The 21,154-nt window shown below is 38.3% G+C and overlaps 1 protein-coding gene across 1 annotated transcript in view; it reads right to left on the bottom strand.

The window, feature by feature from the left end:
* Positions 1–20,755, bottom strand: part of LOC124268097 (transient receptor potential cation channel subfamily M member 3-like) — a 131,995-nt gene extending 111,240 nt beyond the window's left edge. Inside the window, 1 exon segment of the mRNA XM_046703115.1 lies at positions 19,430–20,755. Within this exon segment, the coding sequence (XP_046559071.1) occupies positions 19,430–19,630 (201 nt within the window). The 5' untranslated portion in view covers positions 19,631–20,755.
* Positions 20,756–21,154: the final 399 nt, after the last annotated feature.

The following is a 21,154-nucleotide window of genomic DNA, read 5'->3' on the forward strand; positions in this document are numbered from 1 at the left end:
CATGCTAACATGGTATTTTACAAGTTCATTATAGATACTCCAACAGCCATGCTCAGTCTTCTGGGCTTCTTACGTCTCTGCTAAAATTTTCAATGATGTCATGATCTAGGACTTTATTCTAATCTCAGAATTATTAAAACACTATGAATAGCAACTATTAAATAGTAATTGCATGAATTTCTCATTTCAAATGAACAAATTACACTTAGAGTTTCAACAAAATAATTTTGGAATAGCTATTTTCTTTGGATGCAATTTCCTAGCGTGAAATGTGTGTTTATCATGCATGGAATTGAGTTGTAACTGATTTTTCTAACAAAATGAGTTGAGTTTTGAAAATGTGAGTTTGTCAAAGAATTAGTGCTTCATCACAGATCAATTATAATGACATATTGTGTCTATTCATGTTCCAAATGATCAACCTTTCATCCTCAGCTTATTAAATACAGTAACGTAATCGTGAAAGAGTTTGAACTAAATATGGATTTAAACAGAGCAAGTGATCATCATCAGGAGTATGGGTTGTGTGATTCACATCAGTTGCACTATTTCAGTCATTTGAGATAACATCTAATCAGTTGTTTAACTAAAAACTTTGCAAGAAATAGTGGCCTCTCTTCAAAAGACATAATTAAGCAGAAATTTGGTTGAAGTTTAAAGAGCCATCAAAGCTGTTTTCCACATCTGATCTGTGAATTTTCAATTTTAGAATAAATGCAGGAACTTTGATGATTTTTTCCCATGCTGGAATGAAAAACAAAGTTTCTTTGCACACAAGCTTTGGGTATTGATCAAAAGATACATCAACGTTGACCACTGGGTCCATAGTTTACGATACTGATGTGCTTATCTTCCCCATCACCCAGCCCAGTGAATCCAGTCTTCCCAAGCTATCAGTATGTTGTAATATAATAGTCTGTCAACTACCTTGTCTTACACCGGCCACATTAGAGGATAACCCCCACATACATAGTGGCTGCTTGACTGATCAGAAGCAACAGCCTTGGTGATCAGGATATTGGTGACAAATTAGCCTTACACACAGCATGTGTACTCATTACACGGTCATCATAGTGATCGCTTGGTGTGATGACGAGGCATTATGGTCAAGCATTATTCTGTAGGAATAATCAGGCATTATAACTACAGATAAGAGTGAATACAAATGAGTTTTCAAACACCTTCATAATTTACTTCACATATAAGCTGATACTGAAAGGGACACTTCAGAACATGAGCGAACAAATTTGATTGTTGAGCTTCAAGATCCCAGACATCTCCTAATGATGGAGCTTACACTGTTCATACAGTCAAAAGACATCATACATAATTGATACTAATTACACATGTGGAAACTGGTCAAATATTTCATTATTTTATAAAAACAACATCTCCATGGTCTGAACACAGTTTTTCTACAGAAGCTGAAGGGTATGACACATGCAGGGCAAGCACAGCGTTGTATGGACCAGTATTCTGGCCTCTGGAATCGGTACCTGTTACAGGATCAATGCAATCAGTGGGCATCTCACACAAACCAACTGAACCACGCAGGAACTGATGGACACTGAATATCAAACCTTCTTTTCTCGTTTGATGTAAATGATACCCATTGGTTTGTGCATATAAAGCAAGGTTAAAAAGTGATTTGAAACTGCCACAACACCAAGTCATGTCTCCCACTGACCAGGTCGTCTGTGAAAGCTGTTAAAGGGCTCATGGGCAGTTTTAATTTTTGATTAACACAAAACACAGGAATATAGGAGACAGTCTTAGGAGATGTTAAGATGCTGTGATTTTCATCAGTAATGGTACTGCTAAAAACAGCACCTCTGCCTATTAAAAAACACTCCATATCAAAGTGATGGGCTGTAACAAGTGTCGCCCGTCGGCCAGCCTCCTACTTGAATGGGATGCTTAATGAAACCTGAAAAACGTGAGATGATAGCATGGAGATGTTACAGTGGAGCAATAATGCACAAGGCAATCAGGCAGACAACCAATCTTACCGCCAAACACTAAGGCTTACAACTAAATAATCCCCTGCCAACATCTTCGCTGTAGTCTTAGACAGAAATGTAGACTAAACTAATTCCTGTTCAATTTACTTGCATTGTTTTTCCCAAAATAAACCCAATAGGAAACAGCAGATGTTGATAAGAAGAGACATTAACACTGGTACACAGCAGTTCCTCTGCAGCAATAGAAAGATCAAATTTTACATATCATGATACAACTAACACCGAGGCTCAGCTTCAAATCGACAATGTGACTCCAAATACGAATTGGAAAGATTTTTATCAGGCTTCGGGCTACGTCTGACGTGTGTTCTATTCTTTTCTTCTGACAAATACAAAGACAGCTTCAACGCTATAGACATTCGCTCATGGCAATTTGCTTAATGTTAAAGGTATCCTTCAGAAGGGTGAGAGTCTCTAGATTTTGGAAGGCTTCTGTTTAATGACACATGCTCCAGCATTAGTGTTACTCAACCTTAAAAGTTGTAGTCTAACTCTCTTGTAAAATATGTAGCATATATCTGTGATGGTTTTGGTGCTGTGACCTGTAGATGCCATATTATCAACGTTTCAGCATGCAAGATAAAGCACTAGGGCTAAATATTGTAAAAATAATTGTTTTGTTGAAAAGGATTTTATCAGTCAGTGAGTGAGTGAGTTGCCACAGCCAGCATTATTCCACATAGTTCAAGGCATGAAACAAGGTTTGGACCAAGGAAACCAGTGACTGAAAGTTGTCAGTAACCATCCAAGAAATAGGAGTACACAGCCAAAACACCCAGCTGCGTGTTAGCTGGGATCTATTTTCAGCCAGAAGCTCTGTATGTATGTAATCATCACAGCAGTGTAAGAAAATATGGGGATCAATGGGTTAAAAGATTTAGCGTATGATTTCCCCATATTTATCTACCCTGTGTAAGATCATAATAATGTCATCCATTATTCATAGATACATCTTCATGTCACAAACTGGATACATAATTGTAAGTTTTGAGAAAACCATCGCATGGCAAAGGAACATTTTGGTATGCAATACACAACAGAATATAAACATGCATTAGAAATGTTAGACTATCTCCAATTGTTGCAACTAGCTGACAATCTCATCCAAATCTCAGCCTCTTCAAATACATATTTCATTACTTTCATCTGGACATCAAAACAGAAGCTCTTCCAATTCACTGTGCTTGGACAATATGAATAGATCGGTCGCATAACCCTGTAACATAAAGACCCTGAACAAGGGACTACGTCAATAGAGTCCGTCTGATTCAGAACAATGTTTAGTCTACCACTCAGTATTCCCTGGGGTGGTCACCACCTCCAACAAACCATCACAAGTTGGGCAGGAAGATCAGAATTACAGCATCTGCTTCTAATATGTCTATAATTTCCTCATCGTTTGTGCCATTCGCCAGAGAGTTCCCCAAGGAACAAATAATGGTAATACTTGAGAAATTACCCATCTTGGTATCCGACTCTGATGTAGACAAGTGTGTCTGACACAAAGATACTCTGTCTTTTATTTCTGTCAGATTCTCACTCGGCTCTGATCAGTGCTAATACAACCTTTTCCATCCAATTAGCTGGACCTATGTCCGGCATTTAATCGCGATATTATTGACGTACTTCTAGTGATACTGGATGCAAGCCGGAGGTGCAATTGCACTAATTAAGCAATCACATGCCTGTAGTCAGCTATGAATTACCCTAACAAGAGACAAAAGAATCGATTTGATGTCAAGACAATACCCACAGAATATCAAAGATTATTAGCAGCAAAAATGCCTACAATCTGTTAACAAAATCAGATAATCCCTACTCACAACACTGCACAATGTAAACAGGTTTCTGATCACACGGTCTTCATCATGCTCTAATTGGCTCCTTAACTTTACAATATCCCCCCATCAAACCCACAGATCATCAAGGGGGTCAATCTCATCTTGTCTGTGATACATGAACATACATAAGCATCTATGTTGATATAATGAATATTTTGAATCAACAGTTAAATAGAAGCTTAAGTTCTATAGATACCAATACCTGCACTTAACATGTAATTAGGGAAAATATTCTCATATAATAGACATGGAAGCAGCTGAAATCATGTCTTCATGTCATTCTTAGACCAATGAGGTACAGGGACATGACTGTATAGAGGCTGAACAAATTCCTGTGAACAAGTATTTAGTTTTGCGTTTGTTAAATGTAGAATAGTCATGTAGGACAACTTTGTAATAATATGAAGGCAAGGCATGGCATTATTATTCTTAGATATATATATGGACATAATCATGAGATGAATGAGGCATTACCTTGCAGGGGACATGTTTAAGGACCAGATATTACCTTGCAGTGAAGACATGTTTAAGGACCAGACATTGCCTTGCAGTGAAGACATGTTTAAGGACCAGACATTGCCTTGCAGTGAAGACATGTTTAAGGACCAGACATTGCCTTGCAGTGAAGACATGTTTAAGACCAGACATTGCCTTGTTGTGAAGACATGTTTAAGGACCAGACATTGCCTTGTAGTGAAGACATGTTTAAGGACCAGACATTGCCTTGTAGTGAAGACATGTTTAAGAACCAGACATTTAGACATGAGAAGACATGTTTAAGAACCAGACATTGCCTTGTAGTGAAGACATGTTTAAGGACCAGACATTGCCTTGTAGTGAAGACATGTTTATGGACCAGACATTGCCTTGCAGTGAAGACATGTTTAAGCCTTTTAAGAACCAGATATTACCTTGCAGTGAAGACATGTTTAAGGACCAGACATTTTGCAGTGAAGACATGTTTAAGAACCAGACATTTGCCAGCAGTGAAGACATGTTTTTAAAAGACCAGACATTGCCTTGTAGTGAAGACATGTTTAAGAACCAGACATTGCCTTGTAGTGAAGACATGTTTAAGGACCAGACATTGCCTTGCAGTGAAGACATGTTTAAGGACCAGACATTGCCTTGCAGTGAAGACATGTTTAAGGACCAGACATTGCCTTGCAGTGAAGACATGTTTAAGGACCAGACATTGCCTTGCAGTGAAGACATGTTTAAGGACCAGACATTGCCTTGCATTGCCTTGTGTTGAAGACATGTTTAAGCACCAGACATTGCCTTGTAGTGCAGGTGAAGACCAGACATGTTTAAGGACCAGACATTGCCTTGCAGTGAAGACATGTTTAAGGACCAGACATTGCCTTGCAGTGAAGACATGTTTAAGGACCAGACATTGCCTTGCAGTGAAGACATGTTTAAGGACCAGACATTGCCTTGTAGTGAAGACATGTTTAAGGACCAGACATTGCCTTGCAGTGAAGACATGTTTAAGGACCAGACATTGCCTTGCAGTGAAGACATGTTTAAGGACCAGATATTACCTTGCAGTGAAGACATGTTTAAGGACCAGACATTGCCTTGTAGTGAAATGCGTGTTTAGCTATGTTACCTCCTGCATATCCTTAAAGTCTTACACAGAAACATTATGCAGTATTTCTGCCACATGCAACACACTCCCTATCAGAAGAAATAGCTCATGGAGTAGAACTTCAAACTAATACTAATGGTAATAAAATCTGTCTGGTGCAAAACAATTCATTGCTGAACAATGCAAAGGAATTAGCTGAAACACTGGTTCTCGTCCATCAACATGACAGAAAAAGTTAGTCCACTTTATTTCTGGTGCACCTGATTGCTGAGTGCTTCAACATTGTCAAGAGCAAAACCTTTCATCCATCAATATGAGCCCAGCAAGGTCATTCTATTTGTAACTATGTAGTTCACAGGAATCTATCTTCATTTAGAAATGCACTGAGTGGCAATTGACTCCATTTAGAATGATTAGTTTATTTCGATAAAATACTCTTTTGTCACCAGATGATCCAAGCTGTCAGCAGGTTGTGTTTGAAATGATAGATGACAGATTGCCACAGTTCACAAAATGCTTAACTTCATCAACCGGCTGAACTCATGTATACAACCTAGCAAGTGAAGAACAGTGATGGACACCTGAGAACAAAACAACATTTTGCCTATTGGACTACCTGGTGTACCAAATGGTCCACCACCATCAACAATAATACAGAATTCAAATATAGGACAATTTCTCTAACAACTATCGAGCACAAGCCAAGCTACTATTTAGCTCACTGTATGGTTTTAGAGTGTTGCCCAGCTGAAAAGGCACCATGGTTGACCATGGTCAACCACGGCTTACCACGGAAAACCATGGTATTACAATGGTTTACCATGCTAAACTGTGGTCACTAACATCTCCCCATGGTAGGCCATGGTAGACCACAGAATAAGCAAAACTCATTTGAGATCGGTGAACCATGAGAGTGAATACCAACCAGTTACAGCTGTCACAGAGTAGACAATTAGCATCTCATTAGTTTGTTATGTTTGTTTGTTAGCTATACCGATTTTCAAAAGAACATGAGACATAAATTAGCATAATGCCTAGTTATGCATTTAGATTGACTGTTTGTTGTTTAATGCCACTTTTAGCAATATTCCAGCTATATGGTGATCTGTAAATACTCGAGTCTGGACCACACAATCCAGTGATCAACAGTACGAGCATCGTTTTACGCAAATGGGAGTGAGTGAGTGAGTATGGTTTTACGCCACTTTTGTTCCAGCAATATCACGGCAGGGGACACCAGAAATGGGCTTCACACATAGTACCATGGGAAATCAAAACTGGGCCTTGGGTGTAACGAGCAAACGCTTTAACCACAAGGCTACCCCACCCCCTCTCTACGTAATTGGGATATGATGACATGTATCAACCAAGTCAGCGAGCCTAACCATCAAATCCTATTAGTTGCCTCTTACAACAAGCATGGGTTACTGAAGGCCAATTCTAACCCGGATCGTTACGGGTCGCATTTAGAGATTTAAACACTAGTCTTAGCAACTGGGCCTGTTACAGTAAGCCTTAACTTCAATTATCCAAACACTATTTAGACAATGGTCTTGTATATTCATAATTATTTCAAAAGAAATTTCAACTGAGAAAGAAGTATGGTGTCAGTATGGGTTTCTGGTATTCCTTGAATCATAGCAATCGGACTACACTACAATACATATTTACCAAACAACACTATAACAGTATTTTCATGTTGACACATTTTGTGAGACCAACTTTCAAAATCTGGCACAGGCATCTATTTTCAATTAAAGATTATAGTTCAATTATGAATATTTTTAGGGGTCATATTATAATTTTGTGAGTCATGAAAATATTTTGTCACTGACGATATAGCATCATTTATGACTTGAATTTAGGACATTATTTAAAAAACCACACTTAGCAATTTGCTTCTTGTTTTCTTTATTTAGTGACTAAGGTGGTATAATAGAATTTATGTTTGTAATGATAGTTACTGCTGCAATAGTTATCAGAAGGGGGTGTAACTCGTCACTATCAAACAGTTCACTATCAGTCACATTGGCTGAGCCATGAAAATGTTTCTAAAAAGCATTAAACCTTTTAGGGAAATATTTTTCTTAAACTACAAAAGACAATCCAGGTCCTACAATGGTGGGGGCTTTAAAGGTGAGGATAATGTACATGTCCACTCACAAAATACACCATTTCCACATGAGTAACACCTTACACAAAATAAACCATTTCCACATGAGCAACACCTTACACAAAATAAACCATTTCCACATGAGCAACACCTTACACAAAGTAAACCTTACACAAAATAAACCATTTCCACATGAGTAACACCTTACACAAAATAAACCATTTCCACATGAGCAACACCTTACACAAAATAAACCATTTCCACATGAGTAACACCTTACACAAAATAAACCATTTCCACATGAGCAACACCTTACACAAAATAAACCATTTCCACATGAGCAACACCTTACACAAAATAAACCATTTCCACATGAGCAACACCTTACACAAAATAAACCATTTCCACATGACTAACACCTTACACAAAATAAACCATTTCCACATGAGTAACACCTTATACAAAATAAACCATTTCTACATGAGTAACACCTTACACAAAATAAACCATTTCCACATGAGTAACACCTTACACAAAATGATAGAGTTGTTTCCCAAAGGGCACATCCTGTCAGATGGACTCATTTTATCATATACCATATTTGAGAACTGATACTATTGACAATTCCCTGAATGGTCTACTGTCTGAATGTTGTAGCAAATGGGGAGCCATATGACACTTATAACAAAGAACATTTGTATGTAGTTGCTTGTTGATGATAGAGGACAGTGAAAAGAGTTGGGATCATATTAGGAAATATCCGAACCTAAAAACAAAGTTGAATGAATGTTTGTTGAAGATTGTCACACACATTCATTATACAAGCCTCCAAACGTTGGAATCCTGAACTGCAGGCCTACAATACTGTTCAAGCACAGTTCACCCTCTGATTGTTTCATTGTCCAGCAATACATGTAACATTTGTGACAAAAATTGATTATGATTGTTGGTAGTTGTACACAGAAATGTATCTTTTCAGAATGGTGTACACATTCTACTTAAAGACTCTATTTGACTTTTAAACTATATCAAAATGGAACCTCAAGTATATATGCGAGTGAATACTGGATGGACTTTAGTAGACTTTGTTTAATTTGGTTCCCTAACATTGTTGAAACTGCCCCGCATACTGTCTTTTTGCACTATATGCTACACAGAGATGCATCCGAAGGTTGACTGGACTGACAATGAGTACAGCATTAATAAACGAATAGCTTCTACTTTCCCTGAAAGGATGCAAAGACAAATCTTCTCTTTATGCTAATACAGCAATCTATCACTGACAATCAGTCCTTGATTCAAAATCAGGATACTCTAAAAACAGACAAAATGATATATGGCCACAACCAATAATGTGATCAAAACCATAGAGAAAGAGTCAGATAAAAGTATCCGAAAAGCGATCAACCATTTATATCTACTTTAATTCCGCTAACTGGCGTCCTGCCGTGGACTGTGTGCAAGCCAAGGTCTTGAAGTGTTGGGTACACTTCACTCAGAACAGGAGCAGTAACATAATTCATCCACTAACCAAATTTTGGGGATGCTCCCACATTTGCTGGAATCGAATAATAGTCAATGTGAATCTAGCAGAGAGTGGATATGAGTCTGAGTTTCACTCCGAAATGCTTGGTAATGACATTATAATGGCCAATGGATATGTCTAGACAGAAATGTGCTGTTGTCATACCTAGATCTACGGTGTTAGTCTGGTGAACATATCAACTAGTTGGTTAGCTTCCTCTGATGAATGACTAATGACCATAAGACACTTTTACTTCCATGTGACCGAGTGGACAATTTGCCATTAGTCGAATGTCTGCTGGGTAAGATGTCTGCAGACAGGAGAAGTCATTGATTGGATGATCACAATTACAGGAACTATACAATCGTATCTAGTGTCCAGCATATGAATCAAGCATAAAGATATATCGATTCATTCTTTGCCATTTAAATGGTAATGGCAGTGCTTTATGTTAGGATTGGTGAAGTGGTAGGTGTGTGATTGAGAAAGAGGCCATATGCTAAGCCATTCATATCTGCAACATATGCAGTGGTCTGGAAATTGTAAGAGGTAATCCAAAAGTCTATTTATACAATCTCTCGGTCCCTTCCCAGAACTGCGACAATTCCCCCACACAATTAAGCAAGCCATAATTTCTGACACATCTAGGCCATCATAATACATCCAAGCCTGACGGACTTCTACAGCAAAATACACATTTTAATCATCTTACATTTGTCATATTGGCATAACACATATCTTTTAAATAATGCCTGAAAAAATGGCAGCACCGTAATGTTCTAGCAATATTTTCCTTTCCTGCCTGGATGAGGAGACAAAGAGACGGCTAATACACTGTTCCTGGACATAGTTTTTTATTTCCTCGATCAAAACACGAGGTGGAAATAAAGAAATCAATTAATCTCTTGCATATTAAAAGACCTCTCTGAACCCACTCAGCAAGCCTGAGTTTGTGAAGCTTTCCCACTTTCCAGCAATTGTCCAACCATAGGTGGTACGCTAAAGGAGGATGGCAAAATAGGTTATTGATTCACCATTCCTGAACTGCATTTTTTCAAACCTTTAAATAAACATTATAAGAGTAAAAATATAAGTTGATTCTCATGTAACATATAACTATTGGCAAATGAGTCCCAAAAGAATGATTTGTGGAATACCATTGTTGCATTGTGAAATGTTGTGATGCTGATTTAAACTTTCATTCATGAAAGTGACCTAAAACCTTAAAAAAAACTCAATCTGGAAACCAGACACTTATCAAAATGAAATCAGGCCACTTATAATCTGTTTTACTTGTCTTACAAACATGAAACCCGGATCATTTGTAACCATGAAAGCAGGCATTTTGTAGCCATGAACCAAGGCTCTTCATAACCATAACTTACTGGTACTTTTAACTATGAAACCAGGTTATTCATATACAAACTCATAACAAATCGCTGACAGCAAGGGCTAGGTATGTCAGTGAAAAGCTATTGGGTGTATATATATTTCAATCAATCAAAGTTAATACATACACAAGACATATTAAAGATAACACTTTGTACAAATGGATGATGACACAAGTTGTGGGTGCTCCTCACTTTAACAGATCTTCATCTCTGAACTGCATCAATCTGATGAGACATTCAAGGACAGCAGTACATACATGAGTGAGTGAGTTTAGTTTTACGCTGCTTTTAGCAATATTCCAGCAATATCACAGCAGGGGACACCAGAAATGGGCTTCACACATTGTACCCATTTGGGAAATCAAACCCGGGTCTTCGGTGTGACGAGAGAACACTTTAACCACTAGACTACCCCACCGCCTCTATTATGCCACAGATTCTTGTGGTAGTAGAAATTGCTGTACATTTGTTTGTTTCGATAGCCATTGGCTAAAGTTTGAAGCGGTCTTTGGAGTGATGAGCAAACGCTTTAACCATTAGGCTACCCCACCGCGCAGTACATACATGACATGAGGAGGAATCAGGTGAGTATTTAATAAAGCTTTCAAACTAAGATTGGCCTGCATTGGTTTCCTATACAACCAATTCTGCAAGATTATTATAATATAAGTCAAAATAAATTGGAACTTTTCAAATAAAACAATGTACCATTAAATCAGTGCCATATCAGTAAATATTCTAAGTAACTCTTGTTAAGGTGGTTCGTATACTTCAATCATAGAATGTTAGCAGCTAATCATTTCTTCCACACTATTGTTACAACTTAAGGCTGTCCAGTAGTGATAGGAGCTCTGTATATGCATAGTGACAACAGCATAGCTGCTGCAGTATTTTAATCTGAGAATCCCCTTAGATTTTAAATGTGAACTATGACAAGGACATCTTAATTCTATTCCTGATTTCAAGCACTGAGTCAAATGTCATTTGGACAGTTAACTATAATCACCACACTTTCCATCCAGTGAACCAGTGCCCATAGTGCCTCCTTACACTATGAGCTATATTGATGCCATCAACAAGGCAGATTCATTTTAGAAACCATTGCCTTCATCTGTTGTAGCCATGTGGGGAATCTTCTACACAATAAGTTAACACCTTAACCACTTGGCTATTTAATCCTTTTCTATAGCTGTAAATTGCTGGCAGTTTCATAACGATCCACTGGGAGACCAGGTCAGAATACGTCCTCAGTTTCCCAGTCATAAGAAGCAACCTTAAACAGGAGGATCAAACAAATGCAAGATATGACCTGCTTGACATTGTGTCATCTTACCCCAACGCTATGAAACATGTTACATGTATTACACTGCATGAGTTGTTAAGACCTTCTACAACAGCACGAGAAGACCATCAACCCATCCAAGCTTAAAGCATAGAGAACCCAACATCAAGGCTTCAGTCCAATAAAACAGCTCTCAAGCTGGGTGGGTTTTCGTCCTGTTTTTAATCCCAAACCAAAAACTCAGATCCATCAGGAACTTCACATTCAATCTTGTGAGAATAATCTGGATTGTTTTTACACAATTGAGACAATTTATATTCCAAATGCATCTCATTGCCCAGGTGCCGCTGACAAATGTTACCTCCATATTGGTCGATAACTCTGAATTAAAGGTGACAAAAAGGACAGACACACAATGATAGAAAATTGAAGTCACAACAGTGCCCTACTCCAGACAGTCTACAATCACATTACTTAAATGTCTTATTCATGAATCTACAACTCTGTGCTGCCTCCAGAACCACAATAACAGACCCATAAGAATTTATCAATGTAACATCACCATCTCACATGAATATTGATGAAAGTTCCAGAAAAGTAAAACAGGCCATTTCTTGCATATTGAAGCTAGAATGAGTGAGTATTGTATGTATTGCACATGTATGCATAGTGGTTAATATTGCAGTTGTCACTGTTTTTTTGCATCTTCAATTGATTCATGCTCTTAGATATAAACAGTTATTAAAAACAAATTAATGATTCATTTGTTTGCTTGTTTGTCATTTCAGTTTGCCGGGCCTCAGCAATTTGCCAACTTCATAATTATGTTGGTGACATATGAAACCATTTTTATGAACAACTTCAATGCCGTTGGGGAACAATAATGAACATTCGCAACAAGCTAGTGTAGATTTAGTCCACAGGGGAAATATCATGAAAACAAGGACACATACCGTATTTCCTCCAACACATGCTCATCAGCCAGCTGTTTAAGGAACTATGTCGCAAATAGCAGGAGTTTAACAATATATCAAACTATCACATTCCGTTGGCCTACAATAGTACTATATCGACAGCAATGTTAACATGCCAATAGCATCATCAAGAGTATGCATGACAATCAACAGTTTCAATTATTGCACATATTTATGAACAATGAAATTTTGAGGTTGTGCCTGTGTGATTGTTTAGCAAGGATTAAGTAAGTGTGAGTCAGTTAAGAATTTTAGTCACATCAGCAGTATTTCTGTCCTATTGTGACTGCAACAAGATAGACATTTATGCAAGGATTAAGACCAACTTCAGATGAGAATTTACTTTAGTTTTTCAAGAATATTTTATTAGTCTGTACCTCATAGATTAACATATCTATCAAGCCTTAATGTCTCAGATGTGTACCACTTTGGAGCAAGCAACTGACATGGGTATGGTGCCAGTGAACCTAGACACATGATTCTGGTGAACTGGGATTTGAACCGGTCATCAAAGTTTCTCCATGTAAAAGGGACCCAACTCTACAAATGCATCACCCTACACGCATCATGGTCAACAGAGTGTATGTTGATATCATTTTCCAGGTCAGTTTAACTTTAGAAAAACAAGTCTAAGCTGCACTTCCTACAACTCTAACTTTGAGGACTGACATATAAGTCTTCAAATTCAACTTGCATCAATGGAAAATGACACACTGAAATACATTCCAAACATATTTGACTAAAAACTTCACTTACCAGAAATTAGATTATATGCACTGTAACTATGTTCAAAGAACTTTTCTGAAGTAAAGCCAACACTGGGTAAATAAATATGTCGATATGCACAATGCACAAAAGAATCCACTTAATTCTACATCAAACAAGGAAGGAAAGGGAATGGGCAATAATAAACCGCATCACTTCATCAATTTCAAGTTTTTCTGGAAAAATATATATCAAATATAGCCCAAATGTTGGCAGTGGATCTTTCTTCCACTGCTGTTAACATTAAGCAGAATGCATCAGGGTACCCTGCCATATCCAACTTCAAAGTAAAGAGCTGAAATGTTCTGTGTGGCTAATGTATTGGAGTTGATCTCCTAGCTCAGCAGCCTGGAGAATGATGTACCGGACAGTGATGTGGTCATGCATCTGTTGGATGTAAGAGATACAGACTACCAAAATAATTACTAAATCATTACTTTCTGATGTCACAAACTGATGCACTCTCTGCCCTGACAATAGCTTGACACCAATGCATTCTGCCACACTGTCATATCATCAAATGATCAGTTCCTGTGCAACGTAAGATTTGACACATTAAAGCATCAACACATTATTTCAAAACTACTGATTTCATGTCTACACAAAGGGAATATTTGCCTCAGTTGAGCGAGTGAGTATAGTTTTACGCCGCATTCAGCAATATTCCAGCTATATGGCGGTGGTCTGTACCAGACAATCCAATGATCAACAGCATGAGCATAGGCCTACCGAATTGGGATACGATGACATGTGTCAACCAAGTCAGCGAGCCTGACCACCCGGTCCCATTAGTCGCCTCTTACGACAAGCATGGCTTACTGAAGACCAATTCTAACCGGGATCTTCTCAGGTCACCGCAGTTGACCTGTACAGTCTGATTGGGTTCAAGTGAGAACGATGAATGAATAAATAACTCGAAAAGGGAAATGTGCACAAAACATAAATAAGACACATGTGCTATTTTCACGCTTCACACCAAGGGGTGACAAACGGCTGGTGGAACAGCACCGCTGCGCACTTCAGGTGCAACTCAGCACAGCCAGGTGAGATGACCACTACTGTCACCCCTCTGTGTGAAGCGTGAAAATAGAACAATATTACATGATAGTTTCTTAAATAACTTTTTCCGTGATCAATCACAAAACGTCAAATTTCAGATCCTGTTGGGTACAGAGGTTTCAGGACCATGTGTCTTATTTATGTTTTGTGCACTTTTCCCTATTTCGAGTTATTTAATCATTCATCGTTCTCATTTGAACCCAAACAGACTGTACATGATGATAATGAAACAAAAGTGTAGAAACAAAGTAAATGCCACCAGTGGAATTATTTAGATTTGACTGTGATATGCATATGATGTCTTCTGATTCAACTTTCAAACACTGCTGATTAATACATGATGAATCATTTAACAGTCACATATAAGCTACCTTGACTATTAATCTACTGAGTTTCGTATTCATTTGTACTTCCTTTTTTTCTTGTCAAGTTCCTAAATGTCTTTAGAGAGGAAACTGTCCAACAGCTCATTAAATCTCTGGAAGTACAAAAAGTATCCAGGTCAGATGTAGATTACTGGACATTTTGTGAACATCATTAAGATCCTGATTGTTGTAGACATTAACGCCACTTTCAACAGTATTTCACCATTAATCACAACATGTTAGCTTAATGGAGGATGACAGACTGAAGTAGGTCAGAGGCTTACTAACTTGGTGAAACTCACAAGTCTGATTGTGGTGGTGATACAAGTTTCTTAACCATGGATCTGAACCCAAGACCAAGGGACTCTAGCTGCACCATACACCACTGGGCCCCTTGTGACAGGACTTACGGATTTCCATCTATTATCTTTCTGCTGCCTAAGCATTGCAGCATCTGAATGAAAAACAGTCTATTCTGATTTGTAATGTAATACGTGATCTGTGCTAACAGAATGATCTCGTGACCAAAACATGAATGGTATCTTTTGAATGAAATAAGGGGAAATTACATGTCCATCACTAGGAAGAACTGTCGGTCACAGTCTGATCAGCTCCATAGGTCCTGATCACGATTTGTATACAGAGGAAACTGGAGCGTTCACAATATCACAAAGTTCATTCAGTTATCTGGGAGAAATCCATTGAAGGTAAAGCTGGGTGGAGACACAACCACGGCAATGAATACATTAACTCCATCAGTCTCCCTTCCTGTCACCAGGTTTCCATGTATTATTTAAACATCCAGTCTTGTGACATCCTCCACAAATATTGGACATTTTCATAAATCACAACAAAGTAATTCATGTTTTCTGTTTTGTGTTGCTTCATGAAAAGATGCACAATGAAAGTTGAATTTTATGGAATTCTCTACGGATTACTAAAAATTATTTACTCTTCAAAGTATACACATTCACCTCATATTTCCTGAGCTAAAGTCTCACAACTACACTTCTGTTCTAGATAATAACTTAAAGGTATGCAAAATTATGGAGCATGAACCATTATTAAAAAAGCCATATTAGATAACAGGTCTAAATCGTCTTAGTCTTGTCCTACTTGAATGCAAGTAGATGAAACTTTCAAATAATATGTCTGTTTCCTGTGTGGTCAATCCAGTCTCTCTGCAGGTGAGTGTAAGTGTTTTTCTTCATTTATGGGTGACATTCCTGTTGTGAGATAACTGGTAAGGCCCAACAAGACCAATTTCAATCTACTCTTAGTCCTTTTCCTATGATGACCACTTGTGTCAAGATGCAGGGCGGTTTTGGTCACACTCCGGCACAGCGATGACTGACATAACATCACTGCCACAGGCTAATTTGCATATCACGTGACCACACTTTTCTCTTGTTTGTAAACAAACGCGCATATTCATAATAAGAAGAGACTGGACTCACGAAAGCTTTTCGGCGCTCTCTTCATAACGTTTTACATTGTTACGTATATATTCTTCCACAACTGCGACAGTAAGGTCTATGACAGTACATATTTAGATATCAAACTGGCTGCATCGTTTGCTCTCCATCAGCTTTGATGACAGCACGTGGAGCCGTACAACCTATGTAAACAAAGGATCGCTATGCAAATCGAAATAGTGTTACACGTTTTTGGATATTTTCTCAGTGAAACTAAACCATTCTATTAAAGATGATTAGTTAGATGTGTAGACTCGTTAAAAATAAAAGAGCTAAGAAATCTGTACATTATATTGAATGGATGGTGCAAGATGTGACGAATCGTCACATTTTTCTAGCCTGTGGCAGAGGTACTATGCTGGCTTGCCGCATGGAACTCTGGGTAGGAGAGTGGGTTTTGGTATGAAATGGACCAGTAACAATTTCCTAAAGGTAGTCCTTAATGCTTGTTCAGAAGTAAATCACTTAACTGAGTGTATCAGTGACTCGTGATACAATATACATATATATATTGTCCAGGACAGAAGCAACTTACAGCTTCTTCCGTTCTCATGTGTGAGTGAGCCACTAGGAGGAGTCTTTCAGTTACATCAGAGCATGCCAGCTTGATGCTGGAGGACTAAGCCCTCAGTCATGCTGAGTTTCTATATTAAACACTTTGGCAAAACCATGACCATGGGTGTGGTGTAGACAAATCTGTAGAGACAGAATCATTGCTCAACTGGGTTTTAAACCCATGATCATAGATTTCTGGGCCACACAAGCGATTTCAGTTCTGCACAGACATTACCACCAATTTAGATTCCCGGGCCACCATTGCATCTTGTCCTTATGACTGAGACAGAGTGTGCATATTTGACCCCCAACATTACCCTTGTAATATCATTTTAAGTACTGGCTGGAGGATTACCGATCCCACTGCTGAACAAGATCTAAACCTGGATAATATGGTAGTTGAGTTGAGGACATAAAACTGTCCCTGTTCAGAAATACCAGACAAACAGATGGGAAGAGAGGAGAAGGGCGTCCTGTTAAACTATCGGGATTATTAACTTGTAGAATACCTTGGCTGTTTGTGTCTCCATGACATGCTTTTAGGTAACATTTGGTGCTTGTGTCAAAATTAAGAGAGAATTCCTTGTGGCATGTCTGTGGCTCTCTGTTTGGTAAGCAACACAAGCCTACAGATCCTGCATCTTCTATGTACTGAGATCCATGTGATGAACACTTGGTGTCTATAGATAGCAGGTAATCCTTTTGCTGACACTCGAGAGCCTTGTTGTAGTGGGTTATTCCAGTGAATGAACAAACTAATGGCAGGGGAACAATAGATTTATTCCATTCTTACAACCTGAGTCAATTCATGTAACCACCCTAAGAGTCGATATGATGCCACAGTAAACTTGAAATATTGGAGGGTCACAAATTCCGTGTTAAAATCTATCTGAATTATACAACTACATCATATGTCTGTTGGGGTGTAAGAGTGAATGTACATAAAATCAAACAGAAATTATGCTACCTAGCAACAATACAACATTAGACCCTGCATTTAGTGTATGTAACAAGACACAATAAATTATTTTTAAAGATATTATTTACCATACCTGATTATTAACATGCAAGTATAATCTTTGCGAGAAAATAATGCCATACAAACATAACTGACACTCTAGAATACTGCAATACAAGTTAAATTTACACACTAGAATACATTTAAGCAAGTTAAATTTACACATTAGAATACTGCCTCACAAGTTTAATTTACACACTAGAATACTACACTGCAAATTAAGTTTACTCACTAGAATACTGCCATACAAGTTAAATTATGGTAAGACTAGTAAACTTACATACCAGAATAGAGCCAGACTAGTAAACACCATAAACCAGCCTATAGTCAGACTAGTAAACCTTACATACCACATTAGAGCCAGATATCTAGTAAGCTTAACATTCCAGAAGAGCGCCAGATTAATAAACTTTACATACCACATTAGAGCTAGATATCTAGTAAGCTTAACATTCCAGAAGAGCACCAGACTAATAAACTTTACATACCACATTAGAGCCAGATATCTAGTAAGCTTAACATTCCAGAAGAGCACCAGACTAATAAACTTTACATACCACATTAGGGCCAGATATCTAGTAAGCTTAACATTCCAGAAGAGCGCCAGATTAGTAAACTTTACATACCACATTAGAGCCAGATATCTAGTAAGCTTAACATTCCAGAAGAATGCCAGATTAATAAACTTTATATACATTAGAGCCAGATATCTAGTAAGCTTAACATTCCAGAAGAATGCCAGACTAGTAAACTTTACATACATTAGAGCCAGATATCTAGTAAGCCTAACATTCCTAAAGAGCGCCAGACTAGTAAACTTTACATACCAAATTAGAGCCAGATATCTAGTAAGCTTAGCATTCCAGAAGAGCGCCAGACTAGTAAACTTTACATACCACATTAGAGCCAGATATCTAGTAAGCTTAACATTCCCAAAGAACACCAGACTAGTAAACTTTATATACCAGCTTAGACTAGTAAACTTAAAATGTCAGAATACTGCTCAACTAGTAAACTTTACAACCCAGAATAACACCATTTTGTCAAGTATACATAACCTGTCTGAATAGGATCATACTAGTAACTTGCTAACGCAGCTTAAATGATGTGTCTGAAATATACCAGGATTATTACAGTAGACTGATACTTGACGACATTAAAGTAAGTGTATAAGAAGGTATTGAAAATCTCTCAGCACATCGGTTGTCAAGGAAACAAAAGCAAGACAAGATCGTGAGAGAGAAAGGCACTGTGAAGCACACATATATATACGTAGTTATTGAAAGGTTGTCCTGGAAACACTAACTAGTCGATGTTACTGAAACCCCAAATCTATTAACAATTAATGTTACTTTAGTAATAGGAGAAGTGTATTAAAAATGTATGCCAAGCATGAAGCCAAAATGCTAAATACTTTGGTGTTATTTTGTTATGATGTAAAAACTTAAACTTACCAGTGTGTCAGTATCTCTGTTTAGGAGGGACTTTCTCAAACTGACCAAATCCTCAAAGATGGATGCAAGACTGGTACGAGACCTGCGCCGGTCAAAGTCAGTGTCTGGTTTCAACATGACAAACTGGGTCTGAGTTTTACACAGAGAAATAATCAGGCGGACCAAGCAAGTGAACACCCTGAGAATGCTGTTCAACACCATGAACACTGTTCCTAGTAGCGATCCTGCATTCGCTCATCACTCTGTTGTCCATGTAGTATGGTATATCCTAACATCAACAGAGCACTCAAATTTCTTCTCACACCAACTCCATGAAACAAAATCACACCGCATTCAGTTTTTAGGGATCCCAATTCAAATCCCATTGAACTGAAAATAGAAACTGTGTAAATCTCCTCAAAGACAATGTAGGTTGGTGGGTTAAGATGCTCATACCAGATACCCTGAGTTTAATTAACCCTGTGTGGGTTCTCCTTAACCCTCTTGCTGGCTCGATATTAGTACTTCTTCCTGTCAGATGCAATGTGGCATGCTTGAAGAACAGGCCACGTTTCCATGGTATCTTCAGCGTCTACATCCAACAGAAACTCTTCAAAAAATTAAATTTGAGCCGTTAGAGTCCAGGGAGTTTTGTTCCTCTGTCTGTTGGATGGTGATGGTGGTGGAAGGGGTGCTTAGAACGACTCTCATGTCCCGGTGGAAAACTCCACTTAGTGCATTTGATCAATACCCTCTGCACATCCATTAGTTACTTGCTATAGCTTGCTGGATTGGCTGTGTGAGTGTGTCCTCTTACTGCGTCTCCCAGCTGATAAAACGGACCTCACCTGACCAGGCATAACATCACATGAACATCAACGTCGCACATGCACGCAACTTGTAACCTCTGAAACTGAGCCTCGCCAGATTGGACAATTTCCTGGAAGCAGTCCTCTACTCCTCGAAAGCAACCACCCCCAGAAACTTAACACTAGTGACAGGAGAAATCCAATAAGGTTCCATCTTCTGGGGTAGATGGTGCAAATGACTGTGACAAGATTGTAACCTCCAGCCACCCTATGGCTGCTGGAAGACACACAGCCCTGTTCTCCTGTCATAAGACACCAACACATCTAATTGATTTCATAGTTGACTTGTGTGTATCCGTCTGGAAATAATCTGATTGTGTAGTTTCCTCAGAGAAAACAGCAATTAGCAGCACTGCAGCCTATAGAACATGTCACCAGCAGGCCATACAGCTAGAGCTGGCATTGTCCTTACCTACCATAGGTAGCAGCCGAGAGGAGCCACACATCCACAGGAATGTATCTAAGCACTGACGTGGTAGGTGTAGAGTGAATGGCAATGTGAGAGCTGTACGGTGTGTTAGCTGATACACGTCTATGCACAATGAACACACAATAAAAACTAGCAGTGATGGGTTATAGGGCGTGCATGTTACACTTAACTTCATCACATATTAAAGGCTTAGTGCTCATCCTAAACATACCGGGATGTGTTTTCGTACAGTGTCAGACTGCATATAGGACATAATTATGTGTATATCATATGTATTAGGTTCTGAGCTGATACAGGTAATGATAAAATGTTTCATGAAATGCTATGACTCATGTACTTAATTTATTAAAGATGTTGTTATATCTTCAGTGTGAAATAGAAGTAGGATTAACTGAAAATAGTTCAAAGCCTCTGGCAAATGATTTCACTGGGAATATATCCGTCTTG

Source organism: Haliotis rubra, unplaced genomic scaffold (assembly GCF_003918875.1).
Source record: "Haliotis rubra isolate DU_JTF1 unplaced genomic scaffold, ASM391887v1 Scf136, whole genome shotgun sequence".
NCBI classification, from domain to species: domain Eukaryota; kingdom Metazoa; phylum Mollusca; class Gastropoda; order Lepetellida; family Haliotidae; genus Haliotis; species Haliotis rubra.